This window comes from Durotheca rogersii, assembly GCF_024521655.1.
Source record: "Durotheca rogersii strain YMJ 92031201 chromosome Unknown GGS23scaffold_53, whole genome shotgun sequence".
In the NCBI taxonomy this organism is placed as follows: Eukaryota; Fungi; Ascomycota; class Sordariomycetes; order Xylariales; family Xylariaceae; genus Durotheca; species Durotheca rogersii.
The window spans coordinates 144,809-162,014 of NW_026251284.1; the positions used below are offsets into that span (position 1 = coordinate 144,809).

Below are 17,206 nucleotides of genomic sequence, written 5' to 3' on the forward strand. Positions count from 1 at the left end.
CCTATGCGGGAGAAACGCATCCGGAGGCTCGGCAGAGTTGCCAGTTCGGGACGGTCTAAGGATGTTCGATATCGTTACTACCATGCTGGGCGGCGACGCCGGCGGTGCAGGCTTGCCTCGGCATGCGCAGCGCGTCTTCCTTGCCAGGCGGAAGACTCGATGTACTCTAATGTTGGTAGAGCTGGCCAGTCGGCCTGGTCAGCGCCGGCCCTGTCGTGGGCTCAGAGGGATGGAGGATAGGGGTTGCATGCAGTTATGCGACGGCTGCAGATGGTATAGTAAATATTAGGGGGCAAATGCTTCAGAGCAATAGTAGTTATTAGGTTATCTCACCTACAATATATAGAGCATGTCATGTCGCGTAATAGATGCTACTCGCAACGACGGTAATAACCACGACGACGGTAGGATTGGTGAGACGGATCAGTATATCAAGGAGAGAGCGGCACGGTATACAGCGTATCCTCTCCTCTGTCGAATTACTCACCGAGCATAGCGAGAGTGGTGAGCGAGAGCGGCCCCAACGAGGGTGTGGGCAGGTCTGGGGGGTTAACCGAGGCTTACCGAGTATTCGGGTTATGAAGCTGTCGCGGGTGGTGGCTTGCTGGTGTGGGTGCATGACGGATACGAAGCAGACCAGACGTAGCCGGTTTTTCCTCTTCCTTTTTTCTGGTAGAGGCGAGCTGTGTCAAGAAGCTCGTGGTGCTGGATTGCATGGTGCGTGCGTGTTCGGACGAGGCGGACGCGTGGTTGAGCCGCTGACTTGGTCCACGACAGGATGTAACCTTACGCGGGGCGACGATACGACCTCGTCCAGGACCAGCCGATTGGTCTTATGCTTACCTTTCGGTACCTATATGTACATAAGAGATTGTATATGTGCATAGGGAATACGGACGGCTACGGGCTGCGCCTGTGCGGATACGACAACAGTCACAGCGTAGCAGAGCGTAGCAGGTAAAGGGGCCGTATAGGGTTGGGGAATGGGGATGGAGACAAAGGAGTGCCGTTTAGGTGCCCAACCAAAGCCCATTTCATCGATCGATGGACGGACGGGTGGTGAGCAAGCGTCGGAGATACGCGCCCGCAACCGGCCGTCTTCTTCCATTCGGAGACAGGGAATGGGCAGGACGGACTAGACTCCAGACTCCAGACTCCAGATTCTCGAGCAAGAGAGACGAGACAGATTCGTCAATCCTGTCAAGGGTTGGGCCGGTAGATAACCGAGCCTATGCCATTCGTCGCGTCGTCCCTCCTCCGCCTGCCACCCCGGCGGCTCCCAGCTCCGAGGTCGAGCAGCATCCTGCACCATGAACCCAGCCCGCTGGGACGGACGGCGTACACGAGGTGCATCGTAGCACTCAGCTAGCCTCTCCGGCTGACGGCGGCGAAATGTGGCGTCCCTCGCTCTCGAGACTGCCAAAGGCGTCCGCGACCTGGGAGGGGGGGGCGGGGCGGTTATCGGCGACTCGATCCCGTGAGCGAAATGAGACATGTGGACGGCCGAAAGGGAGCCCTGAGCAACGTTACATATCGTATCAGGCGCCGGCCAGGCGCAGATCTATTGCACATCACCTACGATTCCCTCTTGGGTCGGTTCGGTGGCCTATTAGGAGGTGTGTAGGAGAGGTAATGGGATGGATGTGTGTAAGAGGTACGGGAGGGAGGTGTGTGTGCCAGGTACCTGGGGTGAGCAGTAGAGTAGGAATAAGGAGGATCCGAAGTACAGACAGGGACGTGCCGATATTACCATGTACCAATAAGGCGATGTCGATGCTGACCCTCGCCAAGGCGCCGCAGGGTACTGCAGGTAAGTACTTGGATATACTTGACACACCTGACAACAGGTACAGCGAGAGAGCGAGAGAGGGAGTAAGAGAAAGGGAGAGGGTGAGAGACACGAGTGAAAAGGCGCGAGAGGCGGAGGCGGAGGCGGAGGCGGAGGGTGAATGAAGGTGGAGAGATAAGAGAGATTAGAATAGAGATGGAGATAGAGTGAGAGAAAAGAGCGAGACACAATCTTGGAGCTTCCTACCCCGGACAAGCCACATTCCCCACATCAGTCCCCACATCAGCCAATCGTGGCCGCCTGAGGGCCGTGGAGGCGGGTCTTCCTCGTGACCTTGGACGCGCTCTGGCCAATCAGAGAGGGCCTAGTTTCCCCATTCGGGCCGCCTGTTATCTGCCCTCTTATCGGCGCCTGATCCCTGTCTCGAGGTGGTATCGAGAGGCCTGGGTCGGGGGTAGCACGAAGTCCCTCGACGGGAGGAACGAGCACGCCGAACAGTGTACTCGTAAAAAGGAGCAGGAAAATTTTTTTTTGATGATGAGAATACTGATAAAATACAACAATGATGATAACAAAGAAATACGCGGAGGGAGAAAACCCGCTCCCCAAAGGTGCCTTTCGTTGCACCTAGGCAGGTATATGCTCCTTCCATTCTGTCAGCACTTGCGTATTATCTAAGACATGTCAGGGTTTGATAGCCAGGCCTCACTGTCTCTCTGATTTCTCCCGACACGGATGGAAATGTACGTAGTAAACAGAGAGAAGGGAAAAGGAGAGGAGGCGAGAGGAGGGGAGAGAGGACTCCAGGCATAGCACACAAATCGTGGGTTTCTATTTCGGTCTCTCTCCTCGCGCCAGGCCCAGATAACACGAGGTGTGCTGCCGATACCCAGCAAGAGAGGAGAGACAGTACCATGCCATTCCACCACCCAGAGGCCAGGAACATCTCGACGCAGCCTGCGAAGGATCGTATCCACTAGCTGGGTCAGAACCCGCCTAGCGCGCTTCCGACGCCCCTCCCGAATCCCCAGAAACCCGCTGTTGGTGGAGCGGCATCCTGGGCGGGCCAGCCACCTCCTCCATACGCACGCACAAGCGACGGAGTCGGCACATGGCACGTACCATGGCCAGGTTAGCCGTGCGTGCGAGATTCCTTTCCGCTAGATAGGTAGGGTAGGCAACGGTAATCTGCCTGGAAGAGGTCTACCTGGCCAGGTTTGGCCAGGATGGACGGGAATGGTCAGGTTATCGGAACGAGGCGTTGTCACGTAACCACTGTGGGAAGAAACAATGAAATGGGAGCGCAGCTGACTCTTCCCGTCTTTCCCAATGTCCCCTCTCTCCCTCTCGCCTTTCCACCTTGGCTATCCGGTCGCGTCACCGTACTATGCCATGCTCTTGGAATTGAAGGTCCTACAGCCAAACACCTAACATACACTCATCATATGTAAGCGCATGCCGCGCGGGCAAATGTGCCATGCCATCGCATCCATGCCATGTTCTCTTCATTCTCTCCCCTAGCCGACTTGGTCAATGCATACACGTAGATACAGATGTAAATAGCAACCCAGCTAAGGCGGGCTCTTTTTTTTTTTTTTTTCCCCTTTTCAGTGAGTGGCTGGTATGGGATGTTCCACGCCCGCCCACATCGTCAACAGTCAATACCGAACATGCACACAAACCCACCACAAACACAACTCACCCACCCACACACCCACACCGGTATGAATGCACACACACACACACACACCGCAAACTGGAGTTGGCGAGAGTTGCATGTGTAGCAGGCCGGGCCGGTTGTGGCCTACCACGCTTAAAGGCAGGAGAGAGGGCACCTATGCAGGTATGCGCATATTTTTACAGGGAGTAGTAGCAATATATATATAGGTATATAGTAGTGAGGGCATTCGCGTATGGGATTATTACATACATGCATCAATGGGATGTGCGTATGTCGATAATATATGGCCCCTCCCTTGCTTCCTTTCCCGCCTCCGCCTGGCACCATTGTCTTGCACAAGATAGCAACTATATACATATACAGAGCAAAATATGTCCAGGTCATTGTGTGCATTTGTGTCCTGAAATATATCCCGAGATATACGTACCATTCAAGGGCAATCAAGAAGGATGCGTGCCCACAGTATTCAAGGCAGGCATGTAACGTCCATGTAATTGAATGGAAGGATACCTACATGCCTCCCTCCAGGGCATCCAGGGGGGGGCCATGTACCCGTACCGCACCTATGAATGTAATGTGAATATATCACGTAGTCAATGTATATGCATCTATACACAAACAATGAATGCATCCCCGTCCCGTAATGGCATCTCACCACAAACACACCAACACCCTCCCAGCACCTGGTCGATGGATCGAAACCCTCAGCGACCCAAGATTATCTTACTAAGGCTAAGTAGGCGGCGACGTACCATAGTACAGGGATTCTGGGATTCTCTCTTTTTTTTCTTTCTTTTTTTCTTTCTTTTTTTTCTTCCTTCCTTTCGGTAATAATAGGTATTTATATTTCATGGCCCAGTTCGCTCCGGGACCACACCTCGCCTGTCTTGTTGCCTCGCTTCTCCCACCACGCTTCCCGTCTAACAACAAGAGGTCGGGTTAATTTAGACGTGACGGCGATCGACTAAGGTTGGTGCCTATTTCTTATACCCCCCCGGGATTGGGCCTCGCCATGTTGCTTGTCGAGTCGTATTTCCCTTCGCCGATCGACAGCTAGGGGCACTCTGGCTTGCTGTCCATTGTTACCGCTATACTCTCAGTGGCGTTCACTTCCGTTATATTTCTCTTCTTTCCATGCCGGCTGCTATTGTATTTCTCGTGGCGGTCAACCCAGGCTGACACTTCCCACCTCTAGGTCTGCTCCGAGGAGCTGGATTCTATTATACATACTTTACATGTCAAATAGCCAGCCATATCCATTGTCCGAATCTCAACCTAGCTGAGTGATTTACCAGCCAGCCTCCAGAAAATGGCGGAATCCGTAGACACGCCAGTAGCGACGGACGCGCACGTAACGCGCCCGGAGGGCTGGATTTACCGAGGTGTCAAGGTCGGCGGGAGGGAGCTCTGGTATGCGTCGCCGAAGATCCAGCTACTGATGGTGGCCCTGGTGTGTTTCCTGTGTCCCGGCATGTACAATGCGCTCGGCGGTCTCGGTGGTGCTGGTCAGGTCGACCCTACCGTCCAGGACCACGCCTCGACCGCGCTCTACTCTGTCTTCGCCGTCGTCGCCTTCTTCTCCGGTTCCTTCGCCAACAAGCTCGGCGTCAAGACCACACTGTCCTTCGGCGGCCTCGGCTACTGCATTTACGCTGCTAGCTTTCTGTGCTACAACCACACCCAGAATGTCGGCTTCGTCGTCTTTGCCGGCGCCTTCCTCGGTCTCTGCGCCGGCATGCTCTGGACCGCCCAAGGCGCCATCATGATGTCCTACCCCCCCGAGCAGTCCAAGGGCCGCTATATCAGTTGGTTCTGGATCATCTTCAACCTCGGCGCCGTCATCGGCAGCTTGATCCCCCTCGGCCAGAACATCAACAACACTGGCGGCACCGTCACCGACGGCACCTATGTCGGATTCATCGTCCTCATGTTGGTTGGCGCCGCTCTGGCCGTGCTTCTCGTCAATGCCGACAAGGTCATCCGAGAGGACGGCTCGAAGGTTATCGTGATGAAGAACCCCACCTGGCAGAGTGAGTTTATCGGGCTGTGGGAATGCATCTCTCTTAGCCCCTGGGTCATCGCGCTGTTCCCCATGTTCTTCGCCTCCAACATCTTCTACACCTACCAGCAGAACGGAGTCAACGGTGCCCACTTCAACGTCCGCACCCGTTCGCTGAACAACCTGCTCTACTGGCTCTCGCAAATTTTCGGCGCCGTCATCTTTGGATATGCCCTCGACTACCCCAAGATTCGCCGGTCTATGCGTGCCAAGATCTCGTTTGTCGCCTTATTCTCCCTCACCTTCATCATCTGGGGAGGCGGCTACGAATGGCAGCGACAGCAGGTCTCGCGCGAGGTCACTACCACGGACGAATACACCCCTCAAAGGGTCGACTGGACCGGGTCCAACTTCATCGGGCCTATGTTCCTGTACATATTCTACGGCATGTACGATGCTATCTGGCAGACTTGCATTTACTGGTAGGTTTTTCGTGGTTCCGCAGGAATACGGCATGGGCTGACTGTGTGGATCGCTAGGTACATGGGCGCTCTGTCCAACTCGGGGCGGAAGACGGCCAACATGGCTGGTTTCTACAAGGGCCTCCAGTCTGCTGGCGCCGCTATCTTCTGGCGCTTGGATGGTCTGCACACCGAATTCAGCACCTTGTTCGCTGCTACGGTAAGCCGCGTCGCGCCGCGCCCTATCCTCTTCGGCAACGTTGCCCCTATTCGCTAACCGTAACGATTCTAGTGGGGCGTTTGCGCCGCATCTTTGCTCATCGCGGCTCCGATCATCTTCCTCAAGATCGAGGATACGACCGACATCGAGACAGACCTAAAATTCAGCGACGAGACCGCCGATGACGTCAAAGCCGCCAACACGTTGCCCGAAGGGAAAGAAGTTGTCTAGACATACTTTTGTTTTCCCTCGAGACGAGTATAGTTATCGTGCTTGATTATACTTGTAGTCGATTATAAGTTACACGGGTTCGGGAGGGGGGTTAAAGGGGGGGAACCCTAAAGTGGCTGAGTTATCGGACCAGCTAAGGTAATGCGAAGTTACGAGTAGGTGATGGACTCTGAATGTACATATATATACCCCCCACGTCTACACCGCGTCTTGTTATACCCTTGATGAATACATGCACACACTCAGCTTTGAGGCAACCATTGATCAAATTGCCTTAAGCTACGGGTCTAAAGCTGATCTTGGCGTTGACTAGACTCTGGATGATCCCGACACAACGCCGTGCCGCCTAACCTGATACCGCGGTGCTACGTAGGATGTGTGGCGTCTGATGTGAGATGTGTATATGAACCGATCAGCAATTCTCCGAGGGTCATACGCGATTAGGGATCTCGTGGCCCGTAATATGCCGTCGTGCGGCTGAATAGTTCACGCAGCGCCGCCTAACAGGTACGACTTTACGATTCCGGGGACAGGCGTAGGGGGCCGGATCCCCGCACCCTGTACCTCGCGAGCGGCGTGGGCGCGGGTTCGGCGGGCTCGGCGGATTCCGACCGGGACGCGAGCGCGGTCGGCTGCTGGCCAAAGGAGCCGCTGTTGGCGAGGGTGATGGTGTGGATGTAGCGCAGCTTGCCGTTCTCGAGGCGGAACTCGTGGCTGTCGGGAGCGTTGTCGAGATGCTCGAAGATGCAGAGGACGCTGACGGCGCCGTAGGTCGGGTCGATGACGTAGCGGCGGTGGGAGTTGGGCGGCTGCTGGTGGTTCGTCGGGACGCCGACCCGGCACGAGTCCGTGGGCAGGCCCCTGCCGGTCGACACGCTGCCCTCGAGCCGGCTGCAGGGCGTGCCCCACGGCACGGCGGCCTCGGCGGTCGCGTTGCTCCACATGTCGAGGTACGCGTCGGCCGCGTTCTTGAGCGTCACGCGGGAGTCGCGCTTGCCCTCCTCGATGAGGAACCAGTTCTCCTTGGACGCGTACTCGAGCGTGCGCGTCGCGTTGAAGAGCCAGGACCCGGTCGTGCTGACGAGGAGGTCGATGAGGTAGCAGGTCAGGTCGCCAGGCGAGTGGCGGATCTGGGTGCCGATCACGTACGGCGCCGGCTGCCCGGAGACGTTGTGGGTGATGATGAGCTCGGTGAAGGAGGAGCAGTCGACCGTGTCGATGATGGTGTGGCGGTGGGCGATCTTGAGCGCGTGGTAGAAGATGCCGCTGGTGATCTCGCGCGTCGCGTTATTCTCCATGTACGTGAAGTTGTCGGCGATGTGGTCCAGGTGGTACAGCTGCCCGTTCTCGTGCGCGACGACGTACTGGTCCGCGAATTCCATCAGCGCCGTCCGGTTACACTCGTACTCGGCCGAGACTGTCGACAGCAGCGCTGTCCCGACGACGACCGCCGCGCGCAGCAGGTTGTGATACATCATGGCAGAAGGTTTTCGATAGTTTCCTATCTTCGTTTCTCTAGCAGACGGGCTTCTTCCTTTGGCAACAGTCGAGCTGTCTCCCCCCAATCGCCTTCACGGCACGGTACCTGCTATTTAGTCAACGTTAGATCTCTAAATAGCCGCGTGAGAGCAAGTGCCGTTCCCCAACACCACCGAGATCTGCCATGAACAGAGGCGGTCCCGGTAGAATAAGCGGGAAAAATAGAGCGGCGCAATTCTCACTGCCACTGCCTGCTGCACGAGCAATTGGCGGATATTAAAATACGACTCGGGAATCTGGGGGATTAGGTGCGCGGACCCAAAGAGGTAATGATGGAGGAGAGAATAGCAAAGCCTTAGTTTTCGAAGGGTTGGACTCCCATGTGCCGCGGCCTCGTTCTATCCCCCCCAGAATATCTGTATCAAGCATTTTCGGGCGTCGCCTTTGATCGATGCTACAGTGACACGCAGCCGGTATGGTCTCCACGAGGGGGCCTGGAGGGGGGATTTATCTTAAGCGACTGGGACCAGGAAGTAATTAAGTATCGGGGGGGTGTGGTGTCTGTCACTATTACATTCTGCCTTTACATACTCCCGCCTCTCACTTTAAAGGTAGACTGTAGGCGTCCTCCCATACTCCCTATTAAAGGATCCAGGTGGCGACGGCTTATACACGATAGGCTGACTATATACTCTTACCCTAGGTTCATACTAATACCTAGCCCCTTATCTAGTCTTACCACAACTTGTTGCCTAGCTTAGTTGATTCGCGTCTTCACCCCCCCCCTCCCCCATAACCTGACCGGGAAAGCCTTCCAGCCCCTAAAGAGTTCGAAAGCAAATTAAATAAAACATCTACCGGTCTCCTTTATCTCCCACTCTCATTGCGAGACCTACGCAGCCGGGGTCTCGTCTATGAAACGTATCAGAATACGACCTGGGCTTCATGACCTAGATCCCAGGATAAGAGGTAAGCTTGGAAATATGGTTTCTTGGGCAACATGGTCTTGACCACCCACCTCCTCTCTGCTCCAGGTCGAGCATTCCGGATCTGAAGACTAGCGAGGCGTCAGAAACTCGGCATATATTGTAAGCTCATGCGCTTAGAGACTTTATGCACTTTGCCGCTTAAGAACAAGTACCGTATTATACCTGAAAAAATCTCGATTTTCTGAGTCTCTGTAGACACTTGCGAGGGCTTGATGGTCCGCTTTGGCTAGTATTGAGGTGGGAAGATGCCTAAAAGTGGCTATAAGGTTGAACCCCTTTCCTTTAGATCGCAGCCTATGTTGAATGCGCTAGGCGGCTCTGAAGCTTTACAGCCCGTGGCCAAAAAGGAATCGTGGTGTACTCCGGGCAGAAGCACACATATGCAGCGGCATTTTATGATAGGGGAGAAATAGCCCGATTAACAGGCAATATATAACATTATGGAGAAAGGGTTAGCTGAATGCGCTGGAAACTTTTTATTATGTATCTACAACAGACAGGTCGTAACCGTAATACCAAACCTCGCAAGACTTAGAAGGTTATTGCTCCATGCCCCGTTACCTCTGTGCCGATATCTTGCTCCGTCTATACTATATTAGGTGGTGCCAGAAGGAGAAGCTGTCCCAGGGAGCCTTCAACCCCTTTGACCGCAGGATGATAGAGAAGAGTTCCCTGTAGATGGTCCGCCAGGGGCCGTCTGTCTCCCATCCTGACCTTCGTAAGCGCTATCTGAATGAGAGTCCCACACCAACCCTGTGCCATCACAGGGCTCGCACTGCTTCACCCTAGGAGGGGAGGGGACCTCGGTTAGCATGTTGTGAATTATTTTATCACGGCACTCACTTACAGTCGTGAAGTCCCGAGACAGCAAGGACATGAATAAGGCAGGCGATAGTCTGGACCAAAACCATATATCCTCCTGTCTTCAATTGATGTATCCAAGTCTGGTTGAGGAGACATGGCAAAGATGGCCGCTTGATGAGGACGGATGGGGAATATGAATACACTAGTAGTCAAGGTATTTCAGTCAAGATAGTATCACAAGTTTCACTTGCTCTGGAAATCACCCCATCGAAAGGAGCATGTCCTTTATACCAATGTTGACCGCAAGATCATGTTTTAGACGACCTATCATGTCAAACATTGTGACCTTGTTACGTAGGGTGCAGTGTGCGAAGGCTGCAGGCATGACATGTAATAAACCCCATGGCTTCACCGACTCGGCACATGGTATTTCCCTGCAATATTATTTATTGTTTCCGCGGTATCATAACCAGACAGAGAGAAGACCTATTGAAAATGGGGCGGGTTATTGCCTTAAGTGCCTGTCCTTGCTGCCCGACAGGGACTAAAATAAGGCAACTGGAACACCGGCAGCCATCTTCTAGGCGTACTTGTCGGCTCAAGATATTTCCCCTCATATCCAAGATTATTCCTAGGGCGCGTATCCTAGGCCTAAGCCGCAATCGGCTGACTGCAGACGAATTGCACCTCTTTCTAAAGCTTTGGGGCTTGAAGCCATTTAATCTTTGTAATAGACCGCTCATTTAGTTCGCAGGTATTCGCGTGTGCTCTCATGCTTCGCAATCTCCCCGGCGCCACTGTTACAAATCGGGAGGGCGTGGTGAAGCTATTAGTTATTGGTGCTGCCACCGGAAGTCCGAGGTCTTAGTTCGGAAAGATTCCTTTCCACAAAGGGGCTCGACGAGCTGACATCCAGGCTCACCCGATAGATCAAGTAAGCGCCCAGGAGAATGAATGGCCCTATGAGACCGTGCCTTTTCAAGTCCTGCCGATCGGCTGCAAGCAGCCGCGACACAGGCCAATGTTATTACCTGCGAGTCTCACGGCGACACATAGTACGAGCGTCGCCCGAAGATAGATATTATTTCCGTAGCCGTTGATTGGCATGTGAGATTCCCGGGGGCTCGCAGTTCCATGCCACCATGTGGCTTATTGTGTTTCTCATCTTGCACCCAGTCAGGCCCAATCGAGTCGGGTTCAGTATGCCCTTAGTATCGTCGCTATTCCAGCGATCCGGGGTACGGCTCCCCTCATTTTGTCTCGAAGCAACTCTGAAGTAAGTGCGCGCCGCTACCCCTCGTAGCCTTCGATTGAATGACGCGCCTCGTCATGATACCCGCCGGCAACGGGGGTAATAGATAGACCAATGCCCGCCTTGTCTCTAACCGAGAAGAAGGCGCCAGTAGGATTGACTCGAGCGGACTCACGGCCTCTAGCAAGCGCTGCTCTCGACACCAACGGGTTCTGCTTCTGCTCAGTTCATTCACTCTCGGAGCTAATCCACTGGGTCATATTGGCTAGGTATGTCTCGAGTTGAGGATAGCTGCCTGAGGAGTCACGTGCGAGGGCATATCTACCGCATCTGAGAGGCCTGCGGGCATTTATATACAGGTATATACCCGTAATTGGTGCTCCCTATTCCTGGAATTTCGCGTACAGGATTCTCTACGTAGGGCTTCGGCTCGGCTGAGGTGTGTAATTACAGGAGAAGAAAAATGCCCGTCAAGGTATGGAACATAGAAATAGCTCAATACCACGATAATTTACCCAAAGATTGATGCAGTTTCGGGTAGAAATCGTGTGGTATAACTAGAAATGCCTACTGTTTATGTGTGGCTTCATAAATATCGAAGGCGTGGAAAACGTTGATTTATGCTTGTAAGACTCTTAAGGTTTGTGGATCGGTTATATCTTCTTCCTACAAAGTTGCTGCGCAAGCTGATTGTATAACTCGGAATCGGAATGCCAACGAGACCAAGTTGAACAGCTAGCTGAGCTACTCAGTCTCCACCTGAGTCGGCTAAGGTACACCTCTCAAAAGAAGAAGCTGACGGCTTCAACTAACTCCGTCCTTAAGGCTCTAAGATTTGAAGGCCGTGATGCTTGGCGCGTGCGATTCTATATACATACAGTTTCTCCGTCTAATCCTCCTAGTGGGTACTCATACCGATAACTTGCCACCGGGGGAAACAAATACCGACTATATAAACCAGCACACCTGAAGGAGGAAGTGTAGGCGTCTGTGTTTTGATGGGACTCAACCATGGATACCTTGGAGGTATAGTCACACCACCAACTTGGGGAATCCTCTGATGTTGTTTCGTTGGCATATAAGCGAGGACGTACACCAGTAGGTATATAATTCGCCGGTAGATCAAAGCGTTGCTAACCGACATCAACGGACCTCTTCTCTACCTGTGCGGATCGGTGGAATCGGGGTGCTGGCGCGTAGATGCTCGAAGTGGTCAGAGATGTTACTCGTGTGCCATGCCGTACGCACGACCTTGACTATGTCCTGTACATATTCAACTGAGAGCTCGCGCTCCAGTCGCCAAGCCCAGAAGCCAATAGTTTCAGCATCCTCACCCCGCGCTCACCCCAGCCGGCCCAGCTCGCGCCGGGGGCACAATCGGAGGGTAGAGCCTGATGCTCTGTGCTATTGATATCGTCCACCCGACATAGAGGAATCATACACCGAACTTCTCGCAACAACCGAGCCAAAGCTAGCTATTGCTGGAAGGGAATCAGAATAATAGTCCTTTGGGCAAACTGAACCCGAGGGTCGCACCCGACGACTCACATTCCGCCAAGAACTAGTGCTCAACCTTCCGGGCTGGCTCGCGCTTTCTCGAGGACTCTCTTGCTGACTTGCTACGGGATCTCGAATGTATCATCTTGACGCTACCGGCGGCAAAGTTGGATATCTTCATGAGGGTGGCCAGTTGGACTTCGCATTGCCCCGGAGGCGGGGTCGGGTCAGACGCTTCTATTCCACGCGTCGTCGCCGGGCCCTGTCCCCGAGAGGGAAGTTAGCACTGATGGGTCGGGTCGAGAGTTAAGTGTCGCCATACAGCCTATGTTATGTCCATTGCGCGACAGCTCTTACCTGCGTCACTTTCCATCAACGGGTTCGTACCATCTTCCGTGAGGTCGTTACTATAGGCTCGGCGAGGTCTCACGGCGCGCGTGTTGCCCGATAGAGCTACCATGGACTTCAATCTTGTCAACTTGGGTGCCATTTTCGCTGGTTGCCAACACGACCGGATCCGTTCGAGAAGCGTGGCTGGGGTCGGACAGCAACAATCCTAAATCCGTCGAACACTCAAAATAGACAAGAGAAAACCATGAAGAGAAAAGGGGGAGGGAGCGGGGATAATAAAAAACGAGCTCCCTCCAGAGCTACCCCCGGCAAGGTCACCACCACTAATGCTAGCGAAAGCGGGATTCACGTACTAATACTGGCAGTTTTATCGACCTAGAAATGGGGGGATAGGGGCATATCAACGGGCAGGCCGGAACCAAGGTTCGAGCAACTTAGGTCGATGAAAAGGACTTGGCTTGAATAATTGCATCGGTCTGTGTACGAAAAGTAACTGATCGTACCCTCACCCACAAAGGTGAGCAGGGCGGATCGTGATGTGTGTGGGCGACCCAATAGAATCAATGAGTAGGTACCATAGAGGGCGAAGTTCGGTACCGAACTTAGGTGTGTACTATAGGCAGGTAACAGGTAGGTAGGAGGGTGTATCGAATTGTATAGGCATCACACCCAATAGGTACATAATACATACCTAATAATACCTACCCGTTGTAGGTATATGTAAGGTCGACGACCTAGCCTAAGATGATGATATCATCGATTTGTATCGATATGGTATACACGCGTAATCGCACCTATGTCAACGTTACCCCGTAACGGACATTACCATATAACCACCTCGCCATTTCAGGAAGATGGAGAATAGCCTATAGTCGGCACTGTGCAAAGATCATCACCACCCGTGTTGCCTACGCCACGAAAGCATGGATGAGGAACGCACGTAGTAGAGCCGCAGGGCGGTGTGGGCATAAGTATGCCGCCTAGCATATGGCTTATGGCAGGAAACCCGTCGTGAAGCACTGAGCGGGAGATGGCGCATGCCCTGAGGCGTCGGCCCTTTGGAGATGGGCAGATTGGAGGGCGTAATAGTGGGTGCTCTCCACAGCAACCACCGGGGGAACCCACCAAAGCTAGACCTACAGGTACCTACCTCTTACTATGCAGAATCGAGAGACCCCAACAGAAGAGTGTCGAGCCGCTGTTGTAGCGCTGCTACGGCCTATTCGCCTGCAGGTAAGGCATCCGGCTAATGCGTAGGATGCGAAGATAGGTATGCGCCGGGGAAACAATCCCACATACAGCCTTTCTTCATGAACCACGCGGGGCGTCTACGGGTCTGCGTGTGATATAACACCTAGGGTTACAAAAAAGGAGTCCTAGCGCTGGAAGGTCTGGTTGTTTTCCGAACGGTACGTGCAAGTCTGCCAGTCCTCCACCCGCTGCTCGCCCCAGGAGTACGTCTCACCCCAATCCGGCACGCACTCCTGCCAGGCGAGGTCCCAATCGACAGTCAAGCCCGAGTCTAGCCGGCTAGTCCCCTCGCCGGTACCGTCGCTGCTGGTAGCCGAGACCTCGAAGTCGATGTAGGTGAAATCTTGAGAGCTGCCCTCCGTGCCGTGGAAGCACGGCGACCATACAAGCTGCGCGGGCGACGCCACAGGCACATCAAAGTCGTCAGTGAAGCTGCCGTCTCCGCCGATTTTCGCCGGCGTCAGCTGCGTAAGCTACTCGGTGTCAGTTAGGAGAAGGGACGCCACAGCGCGAGAAGGCGGGCGGGCTAGAGAAGAGCAACGCACCATAGTAGACAGAGACAGATTCGTAACCTCAGGCGGGGTGATGGGACTGAGGTTCTTGAGGTGCTGCAGCCGGAAGGTGGCGGTGGTGTTGAACTGGTAAATCTGCGCGCCGTCGGTCAAGTTCGCCCGGCCCCTCACGGTGGCGCCCGAGATGGCAACGCGATACCGGTAGTACCAGTCATTCAGCTCCACCCTGAACTGGCAGCCGGCATACGTGTCAGTCCGGCCGTGGCTCGTGGCCTGGAACTGCAGCTCTGGGAGCGTCGTCGTGAGCTTGCCGGCATCGATGGAGATGCTGAGGCTCTTGCCGGGCGAGCACTGGAACGGGTCTCGCGAGGACAGAGAGCTCACGCCCGGCATCTGGGGCGGAGAGACGCCCTGGGCGAAGGCAGACGCCACGAAGGCAAGGCTTGTAAGGGCGGTAGAGGGTCTCATGGTTGCAACAGCTTGTTTACCGAGCTGGGTTCTAACAGCTTGAGTTATGGGGGTTGATAAGTTTGAAGCGACGCGAGTCGGGAAAGCAGTTGGTTGGAGAGGAGAGAAGAGGAGGGGTGTAGAGGGAGGGACGGGGTTGAGCAGAATTTCATGGCGGATTAGTGAAAACAATTGTTTGCTTCACATACTTGACTAATTACGCGGTCAAGATGGCAATCTACGTCAAGATGGGCTGCGATTGCCCTGTATGGCACCAACAGCGTCCTCGCCGTCCCTAATCTGATGAGCGACCGATCAAAGAGGTTGCATAATCAATTTCCCGAAGTGGGAGTCTAGATCGAGTATGCTGACGTCTCGGCTCCTCAGCGGCTGAAGGCGAACAGACTTACACCATCACTTCTACTACTGAGCTTAGAGAGGCTGTGGCATGCTCAGGGCCTGAGATGGCGCCGCGACATATTATTAGTTGGTAGGCAATCTCTCTATACCTACTCAACGACGACGGCATGAGATCTAAACACCGCAACTGCGATTCCTCGGCGTGCCTGGGAGTGGGGAATACGACAATCGAAGAAGGGAGCCAAAATCAGGACAGAAGCACAGGAAGATATGTTGAACGAGTATTAGCGATCGAGTCTGATTGTTGGTGTAAACCGAGGGCGGGGCACGACCTGGCTCACGACTTACGACAGGGGGTAGGAGATCCGGGAGAAGAACAAAGACCGGGATGGTGGCGGGATAACGGGTCTAGGAACCCGCGTGTCGGGGCCGGCCTGAATCCCTCTCACGCTAATATCCCGGCAAGCTACCTCGTGCGTAATATTGACAGGTAGCAACGCCGCCCCGGACTAGGATTAATCTGTCTCTACTTATAGACATAAACACATGGCCGTTCCCTATATATGATATATACCATCTGTCACAGGACCACGGGCCACCCCCCCGCGGGCCACCCTGCTCCCCACCAAAAAAAGGAAAAAGTCGCTATTTTCAAACACGTATAATGTTATAAATATAAGGATTTAAAGGTTATAAGTTATATCAGTCGAATTGCCTTTTCAAGCTCTTTAAGTAAATATAAGTTATATAATACCGAACGGGGTTATGGTCTAAATATAGACGGTAAAACTAAGGTAAAAGTTTTAAAAAGATATAATAATTTTAAGTTTATAAATAATGAACCGATATTAAATTATTTTTTAAAATAAATTTAATTTTTAAAATGAGTTATATATTAAGGAGGAGCAGAGCGTACGCGATGCTAGAGACCCGGATAAGTTTACTCGAAAGTATATTTTATCGAAGACTATAGTACGTACGATGGTCTAAGATAGATGAAACTAATATCGCTATATTAATCGAGAGGTAAGGAATTTAATATAGTTATCGTATCTTAGCTATGTTCCTTAGTCGTAGAGATATAGTAGTCGCTAGCCCGAAGGTATAAGAGGTAAGAGGAGAAAAGGGGTAAAACGTAAAAGTTACTTATTCGGTTATAGCGGTACGACGAAGTAACTTAAGCGCCTATAATTAAAATAAATATATTAATCGGAGAACGACGAATCTAATAATAAAAACGAATCTTTAATTAAAGTAAAAATAATAAAGATAGTAATCTAGCTAAGTAATAAATTAAATAATAAATATAATATGTTCCGTACTTACGGGTACTATAGTTACTCTATATAGGTATAAGGCCTATCGTAACGTATTACGTAATATATTAAGAAGGTATGTCCTACCGTATTACTATAGCCTCCTTAGTTTAATTATACCGTAAGGAATAATTAAATTAAAAAGAATAGTATAATATATTCCGATTAATATCTTCCCTTAAAAACTACCGCGAAACTTTATTTTACCGGTTATTATTTAATTATTATCGTTATACCTTTAGCTTTTCGTTTAATATTATAAGGAAGCCTCTTTATTATTTTACGGTTAACTTAGCCCGGTTTACCTTCGCCGATCTAACCCGATTAACGTTTTCCTTCTTTATTTCGGCTACCTTCTTTTTAGTTTCGTCTTAGCTTTCTTAGTTAGGGGGATAGTAAGGGAGCGGGCGCGTTCCGAGGGTTAATTAGGTATCTCTCTTTTACTTATACGGTATGGAGGTCTTCCCCGACTAGAAAGCCTTAATCCTTTTTAGTTCGGAGGGAGGGAAGGAGCGCGTTATAACCTTAACGAGGTTATCGTAGCGGAAGTTTACGTCCGTTAATACG

General features: G+C 52.5%; 6 protein-coding genes across 6 annotated transcripts; 2 read left to right on the top strand and 4 right to left on the bottom strand.

The window, feature by feature from the left end:
• Positions 1 to 2,184: 2,184 nt before the first annotated feature.
• On the bottom strand, positions 2,185 to 3,127 carry GGS23DRAFT_589696 (uncharacterized protein). The gene is made up of 2 exons (XM_051517641.1): positions 2,478 to 3,127; positions 2,185 to 2,424 (listed from the first exon to the last, which is right to left on the bottom strand). The coding sequence occupies exons 1-2, from the start codon at positions 2,733 to 2,735 to the stop codon at positions 2,191 to 2,193; spliced, it is 492 nt and encodes a 163-aa protein (XP_051367276.1). The 5' UTR covers positions 2,736 to 3,127; the 3' UTR covers positions 2,185 to 2,190.
• Positions 3,128 to 3,836, top strand: GGS23DRAFT_589698 (uncharacterized protein). Its single transcript, XM_051517642.1, has one exon. It carries the CDS (start codon positions 3,267 to 3,269, stop codon positions 3,657 to 3,659), a length of 393 nt encoding a protein of 130 aa, XP_051367277.1. The 5' UTR covers positions 3,128 to 3,266; the 3' UTR covers positions 3,660 to 3,836.
• A 704-nt stretch (positions 3,837 to 4,540) lies between these two features.
• GGS23DRAFT_443120 (MFS general substrate transporter) lies at positions 4,541 to 6,552 on the top strand. The gene is made up of 2 exons (XM_051513944.1): positions 4,541 to 5,951; positions 6,009 to 6,552. Exons 1-2 carry the CDS (start codon positions 4,780 to 4,782, stop codon positions 6,205 to 6,207), a joined length of 1,371 nt encoding a protein of 456 aa, XP_051367278.1. The 5' UTR covers positions 4,541 to 4,779; the 3' UTR covers positions 6,208 to 6,552.
• A 97-nt stretch (positions 6,553 to 6,649) lies between these two features.
• Positions 6,650 to 8,448, bottom strand: GGS23DRAFT_589702 (uncharacterized protein). The gene has a single exon (XM_051517644.1). The coding sequence runs from the start codon at positions 7,857 to 7,859 to the stop codon at positions 6,897 to 6,899; it is 963 nt and encodes a 320-aa protein (XP_051367279.1). The 5' UTR covers positions 7,860 to 8,448; the 3' UTR covers positions 6,650 to 6,896.
• An 865-nt stretch (positions 8,449 to 9,313) lies between these two features.
• Positions 9,314 to 10,125, bottom strand: GGS23DRAFT_589704 (uncharacterized protein). The gene is made up of 2 exons (XM_051517645.1): positions 9,697 to 10,125; positions 9,314 to 9,634 (listed from the first exon to the last, which is right to left on the bottom strand). The coding sequence occupies exons 1-2, from the start codon at positions 9,807 to 9,809 to the stop codon at positions 9,484 to 9,486; spliced, it is 264 nt and encodes an 87-aa protein (XP_051367280.1). The 5' UTR covers positions 9,810 to 10,125; the 3' UTR covers positions 9,314 to 9,483.
• Positions 10,126 to 13,965: 3,840 nt separating this feature from the next.
• Positions 13,966 to 15,692, bottom strand: GGS23DRAFT_589721 (uncharacterized protein). Its single transcript, XM_051517646.1, has 2 exons — positions 14,550 to 15,692; positions 13,966 to 14,477 (listed from the first exon to the last, which is right to left on the bottom strand). The coding sequence occupies exons 1-2, from the start codon at positions 14,982 to 14,984 to the stop codon at positions 14,130 to 14,132; spliced, it is 783 nt and encodes a 260-aa protein (XP_051367281.1). The 5' UTR covers positions 14,985 to 15,692; the 3' UTR covers positions 13,966 to 14,129.
• Between the last annotated feature and the right edge of the window lie 1,514 nt (positions 15,693 to 17,206).